Below are 13563 nucleotides of genomic sequence, written 5' to 3' on the forward strand. Positions count from 1 at the left end.
AGGCAAAGAGAGAGAGAGAGAGACAGAAAGAGAGAGAGAGAGAGGGAGAGAGAGGCCCTCTAACAGTACGTCACTGGATTATAGCAACCGTACGGATGATAGGTGGCATTGGAACTGCTGATCTGCCAACCTTTACTAACCTTTTATTACATGGCTCTGTGTGTGTGTAGAGAGAGAGAGAGAGAGAGAGAGAGAGAAAGAAAGAGAGGGAGAGAGAGTGTGTGTGTGTGTGTGAAGATGTGTCTGATTTATTTATTAAATACACACATTGACTCTCACACATTCATTTTATTATAAGCACAAATACAGTACAACGCACATCCCTACAAAGCTACTTCACTGCAGTATGATCATAAGATTATCTTCATAGCTTGGCAAAGCACTTCAGCGCAGAGGACGGATGTGTTCTGTCCTGCGGAATAGATAAACAACCCACGGAGAGAAAGAGAGAGAGAGCGGTACAGTAGAAGAAACAATAGAGAGCAGAGTAGCTGAGGGCTGCCACGTCTCTCAAAGAAACCTCAGCTGCAGGAGAGCAAACTACAGAGCCATCTAGTGAGGCATTTAAATAACTGCAGAGGCAAACACCTCAAAACTACATCCACACGGTGGTGCTTGTGTAGCGGAGAAAGGTTCGGTGCTCCAAACTCCTCTGAGCGTCTGATAGTTCCCATCTTCTGATTCAGCACAAACATGTACATCTTCTGCTGCAGTACTGAAGGACACTGCTGACACCCCCGCCCTTGGAGTTCAGTAACAGTGAGCCTCATTCACACCGGTGCTGTTTGAGTGATGCGGTAGAAGGGCCTCTTTTAGTCCCATAAATGTTTCCATAAACAATCCACGTTTGTAATGGAGATGTATCAGTGTCAAAAAGCTCTTTTAAAGGTCTAAAGGACCTTCATGTCACTTCATGTAAAGGTTCTTTACCTCTTTAAAAGACCCTTCACACTCCCTCAGCTCCATTACAAACATGCTTCTTTATGGGACCAAAAAGGTTCTTGCATTGCATCACTCAAAGAACCATTTAAAGCACATTAATGTTAAAGAGTGTATGATGTAGCACTGAGCACTGTTAACCATTAACTGTCTTTAAGAAGCACAAACTAGTGGTTTATTGAGGTCTTTTTGTTCATTAAAGCCTGAATTAGACATTTCTTAATTCTGTACAAATCCCTAATAACTGCATTGTTGGCAGTGATGATGCAGACTAAACACTTACTTAATACTGTTAATTCTGTAATTAGTGATGAGTATATGAACCTATACACCTATGTATGTTACACATGTAAGAAGATTTTAGCTTAACCCTTTTTAAAAACAAAATCCTGATAAACTGAACGTGTGTATGTAACACATCCTCACATAACACATATTCTTTTTTTTGCAAACAAATACTTTTATAGGCATTGTGTTTAGTATTTTAGTCTCCAATTAGTAAAGAGTAGAGCCTTAATTTAATATATGGAACAATTACTAATGTATTAGTGATCATTAAACTTTATTTAATTAAACTTAATAAACTCACACAGAACCATGAACCTTGCATTGTCTAAAACCCACATAAATGAAACTGAAAATGAATCAGTTACACACTAAAACATGCAAATGTAGATAATATTTTTGCTCAATCATTGAAGTGGTTTATTGTGCATTGTGCAAACCTGTACTAATAAATGTCATAATGAATAAAACAATGCAGAGTGAATAAAGAATTAAGAAATGTCAAATGAAGGCTTTGTTATGCAAAAACAGAGACCTTAATAAACCCCTCATTTGTGACCCCTACAATAGTGTCAAATACATATACAGTTAAAAAATAAGCAATAAAAAAGTGTACCAGAAAAAGCAAAAAAAAAAAAAGATCAGAAAAGGAGATCTATCTAAAAGTAGCTGCAGCAGTTCATAGAGTTTAGAGGTATGAAATTGTTGAGTGACACAAATTTGAGTGTTGGAGCTTCTTGAAATAAGTCCATGATTGCTGGTGCCTAGTAACTACTGGTAGATTTCAACACTCTCTTGAGATTTGAAGAACATGTTTGATATTTTAATTTTTACAATGATCGTTGATGTGATATTAAATTGCCTAAACAAAGCAAAAGTCAGTGTGTTTTTCTTTCTTTCTTTTTTTTTGATAAGCCTCATTCTGATACGTAAAGTCATAAAAGTATGTGTTAATTATATGTAAGTATGCGGAGCACATCAACATTTCTGCTTGAATTATAGTATTTTGTTCTTGAGGATTCCAACATATTTGGAAATTGTTCCTGTAGAAAAAAAACAAATAATAATAATAATAATAATAATAATAATAATTAAAGAAAGAAGAAGAAGAAGAAGAAGAAGAAGAAGAACACATAGAACATATTTCCACATCAGGTGTGCATGTTCTCATCTTATTTTGAAATTTTTTTTAATATTTACCTTGCTCATGAACTGGACCTGAACGTTTTTTCCTTTGTTTTGTAGAATTCTCCTCCATTTGCTGTGTGTATTTGAGCAATCCTTTGCAGCAGTTCATCCACTTGTCCCTGATCGCTGGCATCTCTGTTATTCAACGCATGAAACCTGTTCCCATTCCTGCTCACAAGTTTACGAAGGTCTTTATTCTCCTCAATAAATGTATCAATCGGTTTTCCCTTCAGATTGTCTTTTCCAGTGAAAAGGATCACTGTGTGTTTAGTGGCCTTCTCCCCCAGACAGTCCTGAACGTGCTGCATGGTGCTCTTTGTTGCTGGACTGAAGCGGTCAGTGTTCATCACAATCATAATGACATGGGGTTCAGAAGTGGACAAATGTGTCGAGATGACCTCCTGGATGTGTTTTGGATTTGTATCAAAGCCTGGAGAGTCGATGAGCCTCAGACTCAATCCAGTCACATCGTATTTATAGACATCCTTGTTTTCAGTTTGTTCACCTCTTCTTTGGAGAGTCCTGATGCTTGTAGTTTTTCCAATTTTGGTCATTCCAATAAATAAAACTCGGACAGCTTTTTGGCATTTTTGTGCATCCTCGGCTACAGTTTCTCCTTCTCTGGGTCTCTTTTCACAAATCCCTTTCTCCTCTGGGTGGCGTTCGGTTTTGTTCTTGTTGAGGCTGTGCTGAAACCTCTTCATCACATGCAAATCTTTCATCTCTGTCTTTTTCAGGTCTTTCAGGACTTTCTCTACATCTTCATCAGAACTCCCCCCTCTGTTGTTCCAGTGATGGCATCTGTGACCACAGCTCTCCAACAGGGCTTGAAACTCATTTCCTCCCTCCCTAAGAAATTCTTCAAAAGGTTTACTCTCAAGGTTGTCACTGTGTGAAAACAGGATGGTAGTGTGATCCAGAAATGAAGGACCGAGGGCATCACTGAGTCCACGTATTTTGTTGATTTCTTTAACTTCTACACCACCAACCTCTATGACCAGAAGGAAGGAGTATGGTGCTTGGAGATTCTGTAGAGCCTTTTGTATTTCTCTGATGACGTCCTGTAGGGAAAGTTCTGTGCAGTCCCAGCCTGGAGTATCCACTACAGTAACCTTCCTGCCATTGATTATCTCAGTTTCAGTTTGGCACTTTAGAGTCACTGATTTTCCAGATGCAACAGATGAGAAGTGTTTCTTGTTCAGTATTGTATTTCCAGAGGAACTCTTACCAGAGCCTGTCTTGCCAATTAAAACTATCTGTACTGAATCATCAGGACTTCTGTCTGTTGTCTGTGTGTAAGAAGCCATTGCACATCAATGGAACGAAATCAAAGAGACAGAATGATAATATTCCTGGGAAAAGATCAAGAGTTGTTGATGTTTATTTTGATATTTTTTTAAAACAGAAGCATGCTGGATAAGAAAAAAATATTTATTTAAAACAATTGTAAATACAGTCATGAGAAACAAAGAACACCCTCTTTGAATTCTGTGGTTTTATGTATCAAGACATGTAGAAGGCCTTAATATTAGGTGAAGACAACTTCAGATGAAGAACACCACACAACAGATTCCACTGTTTCATTATTTATTGAACAAAAAAGAAGCTAAAATGGAAAAGCCATGTGTGAAAAAGATAACTACACTCTTGCTGCCATGAAAATTAATTATTTGACTTGTTGTGACGACTTCTATAAAAGCAGGTTTGCTAGTTTGAAAATTCAGGTGTGTTAACATAATGCCAAGAGGGAAAGCCAGGCTGATCAATCTGGGAAGGGTTTCCAAACAAGTCCATCTTTTTACAGTGAGAAAGATTCAAGTGGAAAACATTCAAAACCATTCACATCCCAGCAAATTTACTCCGAGGTCAGACCACACAATGCTTACAAAAAGGTCAAAAAACCCAGTCTGAGCTACATGTCAGATTCTACTGGCCTCAGCTAGCATAAATGTTCAAGTTCATGACAGTACAATTATAAAAAGGTTGAACAACTATGGCTTGTTTGGAAGGGTTGCCAGGAGAAAACTGGGCTTGTTTTGCAGGCACAGGACCTGGACACCTTGGAGTCAACCATGAACTCCTCTGTATATCAAAGTAGAGACAAATGTGTGTACTATGATCCCAAGTACACCAGCAAATCTACAACAGAATGCTGAAAGAAAAGAATCAAGATGTTGCAATGGCCCAAAGTCCAGACCTCAACCTAAATGATGTTTGTCATGATCCACTCGGTCTGACAATGACGGGAGAACACTCGCAGGGGATGGACCGAAGTGAGGAGTTTATTGATAACAATAAACCATAAAAAAAAACAGAAATGCAGCACCAATTACTAGGGATAAGGAAGAACTAAACAAAACTGTGACAAACAACACTGGGCAAACAAAAGGAACACACCTGGGGCTGGTGAGGCACTAGGGCAGTGCTGGCTGCCGGGGCTGAGCCAATACCGTTACTCAGAAACATAAACCTCCAAGCCGAGCCTGGGAAAGCTATGAACTAGGACATATAGAGTAGCGCTAGTCAGGCGCATTGAACTTACTAGACTTGAGAGCATGAGGAGTCAGCCGCCAAACCTAGACGACTGATCCAGTCCGACGATGAGGAGAGCTAACTGCTGAAGCAAGCTGGAGAGTCGCTCACTCCTGGAGCTCCAGGACCCCAGCTTGCAGAACCAAAGAAGCCTGGCGAGAGATCGCCGCAGACCTGCAGTAGCTCCCTAATGGACCCTGAGACGAGAGCTGCCTAGCTAGTTAGCTTTCAAGGATGCACTCTACAGACCAGACCGGTGAATACTGAGTCTATACCATTAACTGAAGAACCTGGGTGCATGTGGTGCACTAAGAGTAATCCTCGGCAACCAGCAGCTGACACTAGCCCTCCTTAAATACACCAGCCCACAGGTGATACACATTAACCAAACAATGAACAGACACATGACAAACACAACCAGAAACCAAAATGGCGACGAGGGGTGTCAACCCAAAAGTCCTTCCTTCGAATAAACCCGACATGGTTCAGTAACAAATAGTTCATCTTTTCCTGTGAGCCGCGGCCCGGGACCGCCTTTGGGGCGGGCGCGGTGGCGTGGGCGTGACAATGTTGTCACAAGTCCTTAAGAGAACTGTGCATAAATGGATGTCCACAAAGCTGAAGCAACATTGAAGAGTGGGCCAAAATTCTTCCAGAACAATGTAAGAGACTGATGAAGTCATACAGAACACCAGTACTTCAGGATATTGCTGCTAAAGGTGGTTCTACAAGATATTGATTCTTAGTTTTTCCACATGTGGCTTTTCCATTTTTGCTTCATTTGTGTTAGATAAATGAATCTGTTGTGTGTTGCTAATCTAAGGCTGTATTTACCAAATTCTCAGATGTGTTTTATATCCTAATAGATAAAATCATACAATTCAAAGAGGGTGTACTTTGAATATGACTGTATTCTAGTGTTCAGATGTATTACTAGTCCATAATGAACTAATAAACAATTTGTATGGTGTATAAATATACAATATGTTAGCCCTGTGCAATTCACAATTGCACCTCAATTAAGAGAGATGTGTTTAGAATGATGAGCATTAAACAAAGCATTAAAACTTGACAATAAATGAGAAATGTAAAATTGTTATGTGAAGTCTATTATATTTAAATCAACACTATTTAATGCATTATGCATATAAGAACAGAAATATTAATATGGAGTTTCCAAAAAAAAAAAGAATAAATTGAATTACATATTTAAATGTATTTCTTCTCTATCTAATAAACAAAACATGCATTCCATTAAATATTTTATACTTCACAAAGGTAACAATTAAAATGTGTTTTCTGCAGAAATGTAATTTGCCATAACTGGAGTCAGCTGAACCAAGAAAACCTTTGTTCTTCTATTCTAAAAACTACTGTAATACATGGCATTGTGCACTGACAACATAACACTCACCTTTCTGAAGTCAGCTCAGAAATAGCCAAAAGAGGCAGCCCCTAAGGGTATTTATAGTTCTAAAGAGTGCAGCCCACAAATGAAAGTATCCAATCATAAAGAGTATGTCAAACAGGAGGGTTACTGCCCATAACATGACCCTATAAAATCTCTTAGGCAAATTAAAATTCACATTAAAAAACAACTCTAAAGACAGAAACTCCCAACGATTGTATTACAGCAGCAACAATGGCTTACAGTGGTGAGTCTTCATGAAAGTAAACTAATGAATTTGCTATATTATATTAGATAATAAGAATACATATTAATGGGTAAATAATACTCTTTAATTATCTATCTATGAGAATATTTTTGTTAAATTATCTTTCTGGAGATTATGACTTTTGATATTTCATGGATATTTAAATAAATTTTATTTTATCAATATTTTTCTGTAAGCTTTTTTCACATATATACAAACAATATTTTGTTAATTATATGTTTTATTTATATATTTATTTATTGTCTTTTACTAATAATTAGCAGTTTAATTTGTTGGTAGAAAATAGTATATAAAATATTGCATTTGTGGTGGAACAATGTATTATTTTAGTCCAATAATTTGTTACATCAAGCAAATAAACATCAATTCTCTGTAGAAGAAAAAAAAGTGGAATGGCAATGTAAACTTGCTTTGCATTAGGGATGATATTTTAAATAAGTAAATAACATAGCAGTTGAGATCATTGATTAAAACTAATATAAGATGCTATATTTCATGATTGTCAGGCAATTAACTGATGTCACAACAGCTGCTGTCCAGCTTATTTAGTGTCTATTGCTTTATGTTTCATCTTGCAGACAAGGATCCATGGCGCTTAGTCATACTGGGCAAGACAGGGGTTGGCAAAAGTGCTTCAGGCAACACCATTCTGGGTGAGAATGTGTTTAAGTCTGAAGTTAGAGCCACCTCTGTTACCTCTACTTGCACCAGCATTGCAAGAGTGATCGATGGGCGAAATATATCCGTTATCGACACGCCTGGTTTGTATGACACAAACATGACTCGTGACTTCATAGTGAAAGAGACTATAAAGGGAGTCAAGCTGGCTGCTCCTGGCCCTCATGCCTTTCTTCTTGTGATCGATGTGAGGCGTTTCACTGAAGAGGAGAAAAACACGGTCAGGAACTTCCAGCAAATCTTTGGTGACGGAGTACATAAGCACATGATTGTGCTGTTCACTCGTGGAGATGATCTTGAAAATGACAACAAGTCAATTGATACCTTCATTGGAGAGGCTGGACCTGACCTCAGACAACTGATCTCTGCATGCGGACAGAGGTACCATGTGTTCAACAACAGGAACAAAAATGATCGCACTCAAGTGGAAAGCCTCTTACAGAAGATTCATAAGATGCTAAGTGCTAATAATCACAGCTACTACAACTATGAGCTATTTTCAATGGCAATGGCCAAGGAGCGAAGAATAGCTGAACTGGAGGCTGAATTGCGGAAAGCACAAAGATCCAACCCTTTCTGCAGCATACTGTAGTCTAGAATGGATCAGACTATGTGTATTATACTAATGGATACAATTAATGAAATGTTTCTCTCTTCTTTCCTATGCATATTAGTTCAGTGAGCCTTGATTTTAGACAATCACAAAATAAACATACTGTTGTAACTGTGAATGATTGGTGTTTTCATTTTGATTGTGGAATTAAATTTCTTACATGTCTGTCTAATATGTTGAAAACATACAAACATTAAATAAAACTAATTCCACGTTCATCTGTGTAATTCTTGCTCTCTTTCATATTTCTCAAGTTAAGATCTGCATGGCTTTTAGAAAACTTGATTTTAATGTTACAGGTGCATTATTATTATAATATTTAGAAATAAAGCAGTCATTAGACTGTATAAGAGACTGTATGACTGTAGGAGGGGAGAGAACATAGATCTAAGATCATAGTTGCAGTTGAAGCTTGAAGGCCAGATTGTTTATTACTGGGTAATAATAATACAGTAAGAATGGGAAAACAACACATACCTTGTTTGTTATGTGTATTAACAGAGTAAGAATGAGACAAATTTTTCAATTAAATTGAATTTATATAACACTTTTTACAACAAATGTTGTAAAAACAAAGCAGCTTTACAGAGATCTGTAATTAAAAGTAAGAATGAGGGAAGTAAAGTCAGGCCAAACTTAATTTATATTACATAACAGGAGTTGGCACGAACCAGCTTTATAGAAACATCTGGCTGCAAGCAACAGTGGCAAGAAAAACTCCCTAAGAGCAATAGGAAGAAATCTTGAGAGGAACCAAGACTCAAAACAGCAGCTCATACTCCTCTTGCCGACACTGGATAGCAAAACAATGCACAAGAGCCAGATGAATGAGCAAGGTCTTACTGATAATAAAAACAAATAAATCAGCCTGTCATTGGACGGAAGTATTTAGATAAACAATGACAACTGATGACTTACACAGGCCTCTTAGAGAACAGTGGAAACTTCATAATCCAGCCTGTTCCCTGTTATGCTTCCGTCTTTGCTCTGTATTTATAGAGCGAGAGTGGGAGAACAAATATTAATTAAATGAAAAGTGATCAGTGATTAAGTCCTGTGTATTGTGTGTGTGGGGGGGGCATGTAAGAATAATGGAAGCGGATTGCAGTTGTAGATACAAAAATTCAAGTTCCACACTGCGTTGTGTTAACTGCACTGAGGCCAGATGTAGTGTTGTATTCAAAGAGCAAGCGGATAGTTTAGTTTATAGAACTAACTGAATTATTCTGTTGATTATTCAGAATTATTCTAATGACAGAAGTTGAGAGATGCTGATTCAGTGGCTCAAGTGAGAGCGTGTGGGTGGCAGTCATATATTAGATCAGTAGAGATGGGTATTAGAGGTTTTGCAATAAACTGCCACATACTTGCTGTTTGATTTTGGATTTAGAGACCACATGCTATAGGCAGCCATGAGGAAATTCTCAAACGTAGCTGAAAGGGTTAATAAAGGCTGTTTTTTGCATATCGTCACTGTCCAATGGAAAACATGCATCTCTAAAATGGCGAATTTACAGTTGAAGACAAAAAATGTTCTGACTTTTGAATGGACGTCCTGCAAGAATTTACCTTTTTAGGACAATTCATACCTGGCTCGTCCAGGACACATTGTAATCTGCTCATCCAAACCACATTCTGAAGTGGTCAGAGACACATATAACCCCACTATTCTTGTAGCATGAACGGCAAAGCTTCTTGATGCATGACAACAAAGCACCACCCGCATCTACAGTATCCTCAGCTTCAGCCAGAAAATACATAATAACCTAACGGATAAAAGCAAACTGCGTTGCTGGTATTATTTATATTGCAAGGATGTTAAGATCTTCGAAACATGTAAAGATCGTTCCTAATCAGGAAGCACTGGCTAAATTAAAAGGTAGGAAGAAGGCATGTAATGCTACCTTTTAGATTCAGTGATTCTGTGACCTACAGCTCAGCCAGGGCCGACCTGAAAAGGTTCCCCGCTCACCCTAAAGATCTTGACCACAAAACAGACCACTTACAATCTGTGCCCTGTTCTAACCTACACAGTGCCAATCAGGGTTAAACAAGTTAGGAATTGTTGAATGGTATAATTGAATGGTATAATGACCATACAAGTACTTTAAGACTGCTTGTGGTGTGATTGTTTTAGATAGTTTTACAGATAACAAACAAGTCGTAATTAAAGCCAAATCATTGTATCTCATCTCTAATACACAAAAACAAAAGCAACCCAAGATTCCTTTTCAGTACTGTGTCCAAATTTACCAGTAGCCATAAGCAAACTGAAAACATTCAGTTGGAACAACAGGCCCTAACTGCAGCTGTATATATTGATGAATGCTGCACCAACGGTTTGAATCAGACCACAATTATTGAGTCACAAATCAGTTCATTTTCCAAACCACTAAAAAGAAAAAAAGGGAGACAAATATGAGACACTAATTAAGTTTCAAGCTTTCAGTTTGAAAGTATTTTGTTTTACTGCTTCATTTGTATTAGTGACTTCTATTTTGACACAAGACCATCGTTTTTATCCACACACTCCCCTCACCCTTAAGAGAATTAAATTCAGTAATAATGTATTACACACTGTTATATGTTATATGACAAATGGGAACATATTAATCATATTAAATTACATACTACATCTTGTTTATATGCTTAGCATTTTGCTTTGTTGAGACAAAAAGTGTTCATTCTGTGGAGCGGAAAATGCCTAAGCCTGCTGGTGTTTTCATATGCAGAACAAAGTTTCTTGTCTTGAAAAGCGCATATAATAAGAAGCTAAAAGCCTGTGTGAATAACTTAACTTACTACGTAAGATGCTTGTACATATCGTTTGATTGTGGAAAAGAGTCGTGTCAAATAATTTGCTGCTCAAACTTTTACACTGTAGCTCAAAATACATATATTTCATCATCAGGGCGAGCAGCTGCAGATCAGAGACTGAAATGGCCCCGACATGGCAGATTGCTAAGCCAAAACATGAAAAACACACCATTCATCACCTAATGGAAGAAATATGGAAATAAATAAAATGAAAATTAATAAATCAGTCAATTAATCAATCAAAAAAACATTAATAAATAGAAATATACAAATGCTATGGGTATTAAAAATGAGTGTTTAAACATATTGTTTAGAAACTATGGGTAACAGAAAGCGAAGTAAAGTACGTGCAAAGGCCACATAAAACAGTTGTACAAAATCTCCTTCCTGAAAAACAGGCTATTGTTAGTTAAGTAGTCAGGGGAGTGCCTGGGGTAAGGGACTGGCCATCCTGTCTACATATGCACACTTGGCCTGTATTCAGCAAAACCTAACATATGAGGAGGAAAAGGCCTCTTGTTCTGACAGGAGCTCAACTGTGGAGCAAACGCACACTGCCCGGTGGTTTCCCAGTGGTGCTGCTATTTATTGCCATAAAATTAATGATCAGTTTGCATCCCTTAATGTAAAGTGTTACCAACATTACCCTGTGACCAACTCTCATCGGCATGGTAGGGAGGACACTAGACTCAGAGCTATATAGGTAATGTTTAGAGTTTGGTTTAATGCACTTGGTTCAAACTAAAGCACTAAAGCAAATACACAAGCACACATACATTTCTATACACACATACACACACACATATATATATGAAATGGGACAGCCATGTGTGGAAAAACTACACCCCTTGAATCAGAAGCTTGTATAACCAACTTTGTGCTGCAATAACCTGAAGTAATGATTTTCTGTATGACTTGCAGTCGTATGTGTTTTTGGCCCATACTGTTGCTTCAGTTCATCAAGGTTTGTGGGCATTCAATTATGCACAGCTCTCTTAAGGTCCTACTACAGCAATTCAGTTGAGTTGAACTCTGGACTTGACCAGGTCATTACTGGCCTTGCTTCTTCTTTTTTAGCTATTCTGTTGTAGATTTGCTGACATGCTTAGGATCAGTGTGCTGTGCATGACACAGAAGTGCACACTGACTGGGCCAAGTCTTGTGTCACAATATCTATCACATTATTGTGTTTTCTCAGGGTCTCTTTTATGCATTATTAGATTTCAGACTCTGAAATGTCTGAAATGTCCTTTGGGAATTCAGATGGAGACAAACACATTTTAATGGACCTGTAGATGGTTTGACACAAACAAAAATAATTGTCATTTTTGATAGAGTTCTTTAGATTTAGATTTTTTTATTGACAATAACTATGATGAAAGGTTTAGTCAATGCTACTTGCTCGGTGGTTGTGTTTTTAGACTCACTGACTTTGAGGTCACCATCTCAGACATAAATCTAGGACTGTAATCCTTATCAGGAAATATTTTGTGTGGTCCAAGCAGGAGGGAAGTTCTACAGGACTGAAACAATCACACAAACAAATCAAACCATGCCTTTACTGGAATCAGATTCAGATATGGTAAAACTGATATAAGGCTATTGGCAAGTGTCTGATAGTAACCCTTTACTGTCTGAACAGAACATTTAATTGGCAGCAGAATGCACATCACATAAATTATGCATAGCAATTACACAAATTTCATGGGATTCATTGTTTGATTTTTACAACTACACACCTATATATATTACAATCAAATTAACTTGGAAATGACAAAAATACAATTCATATTTTGAATATACAATTCAATAACTGCTTATTTATATTATTTAAACTTTAAACTTTTGAATTTTAGGCCCAGCACTCACTCCAGATTGCAGAACAATATGTACACATGTACAATATACTATGTGTTTGTGAAAACCCCTTTAGAACGGGAGAGACTCAATCCCAGAGAGGAAAACCCATGAGAGTGGGATTTAATTATGAGAATATATATATATATATATATATATATATATATATATATATATATATATATATATATATAGTATATATAGTATTAGTAAACATAATTTATATTACAAGTAAAGTGTCAAAAGTAAAAAGTAACTCTAAAAAGTAAATCTGTGATGTACAAAAGTTTTTGGTGAAACATTTTTGCACTTAAAAATAGATTATACTTTTGTGAATTAATTTATATATACCATCTGAGTTGTAAATTGTAAGTAAACATTTAAGTAGATATGAATAATCACATTTAGTTCTACAGAAAATAATATTGAGTATATTATTAAAATCCTTGCTCAAACCCATTACAAAAATTAGTAGACATAATTGAACTGCTAGGTAGATATGACTAAAAACATTAAAACATTATGCTGCATGCACTAAATGTATATAATATATTGTTTGCAATTAAATTAAAATGTTTGTAGTTTTTAAACTGTATTTACTTTTCCCTCCAGGATATTAATTTACTTAATAAAACCAAATGTAAATAAATCAACTGTACACAGACTAAAATTTTAAACATCTATTCCAAAAGTATATCAGTGAAACACATGGCAAATGTAGCCAAGTCCATGTTATAATATATACTATATTATACTATATACTATATATATATAATATACTCCACTGGCTCTATTCCATTTATGTTTTCCTTAAAATATTTCTCGCTCTTCTAATTTTGAAGAAATGGGATATCAGGACTGACACTAAAATAATTCGAATGGCAGTTTGTCCATCAATTCATTGACAACAGTGTCATGAAGAGCATTTATTCTTTGATGTTGTGCAGATAAACTGAAGCTGTTCCACCAAGTCATCAA

General features: G+C 36.7%; 2 protein-coding genes across 2 annotated transcripts; one reads left to right on the plus strand and one right to left on the minus strand.

The window, feature by feature from the left end:
- Window positions 1–268: 268 nt before the first annotated feature.
- On the minus strand, window positions 269–3765 carry LOC140554240 (GTPase IMAP family member 8). The gene is made up of 2 exons (XM_072677111.1): window positions 2425–3765; window positions 269–2267 (listed from the first exon to the last, which is right to left on the minus strand). Exon 1 carries the CDS (start codon window positions 3717–3719, stop codon window positions 2430–2432), a length of 1290 nt encoding a protein of 429 aa, XP_072533212.1. The 5' UTR covers window positions 3720–3765; the 3' UTR covers window positions 269–2267; window positions 2425–2429.
- Window positions 3766–6543: 2778 nt separating this feature from the next.
- Window positions 6544–8127, plus strand: LOC140554241 (GTPase IMAP family member 7). Its single transcript, XM_072677112.1, has 2 exons — window positions 6544–6599; window positions 7199–8127. The coding sequence occupies exons 1-2, from the start codon at window positions 6587–6589 to the stop codon at window positions 7888–7890; spliced, it is 705 nt and encodes a 234-aa protein (XP_072533213.1). The 5' UTR covers window positions 6544–6586; the 3' UTR covers window positions 7891–8127.
- The last annotated feature ends 5436 nt before the right edge of the window (window positions 8128–13563 follow it).

Source organism: Salminus brasiliensis, chromosome 4 (genome assembly GCF_030463535.1).
Source record: "Salminus brasiliensis chromosome 4, fSalBra1.hap2, whole genome shotgun sequence".
In the NCBI taxonomy this organism is placed as follows: domain Eukaryota; kingdom Metazoa; phylum Chordata; class Actinopteri; order Characiformes; family Bryconidae; genus Salminus; species Salminus brasiliensis.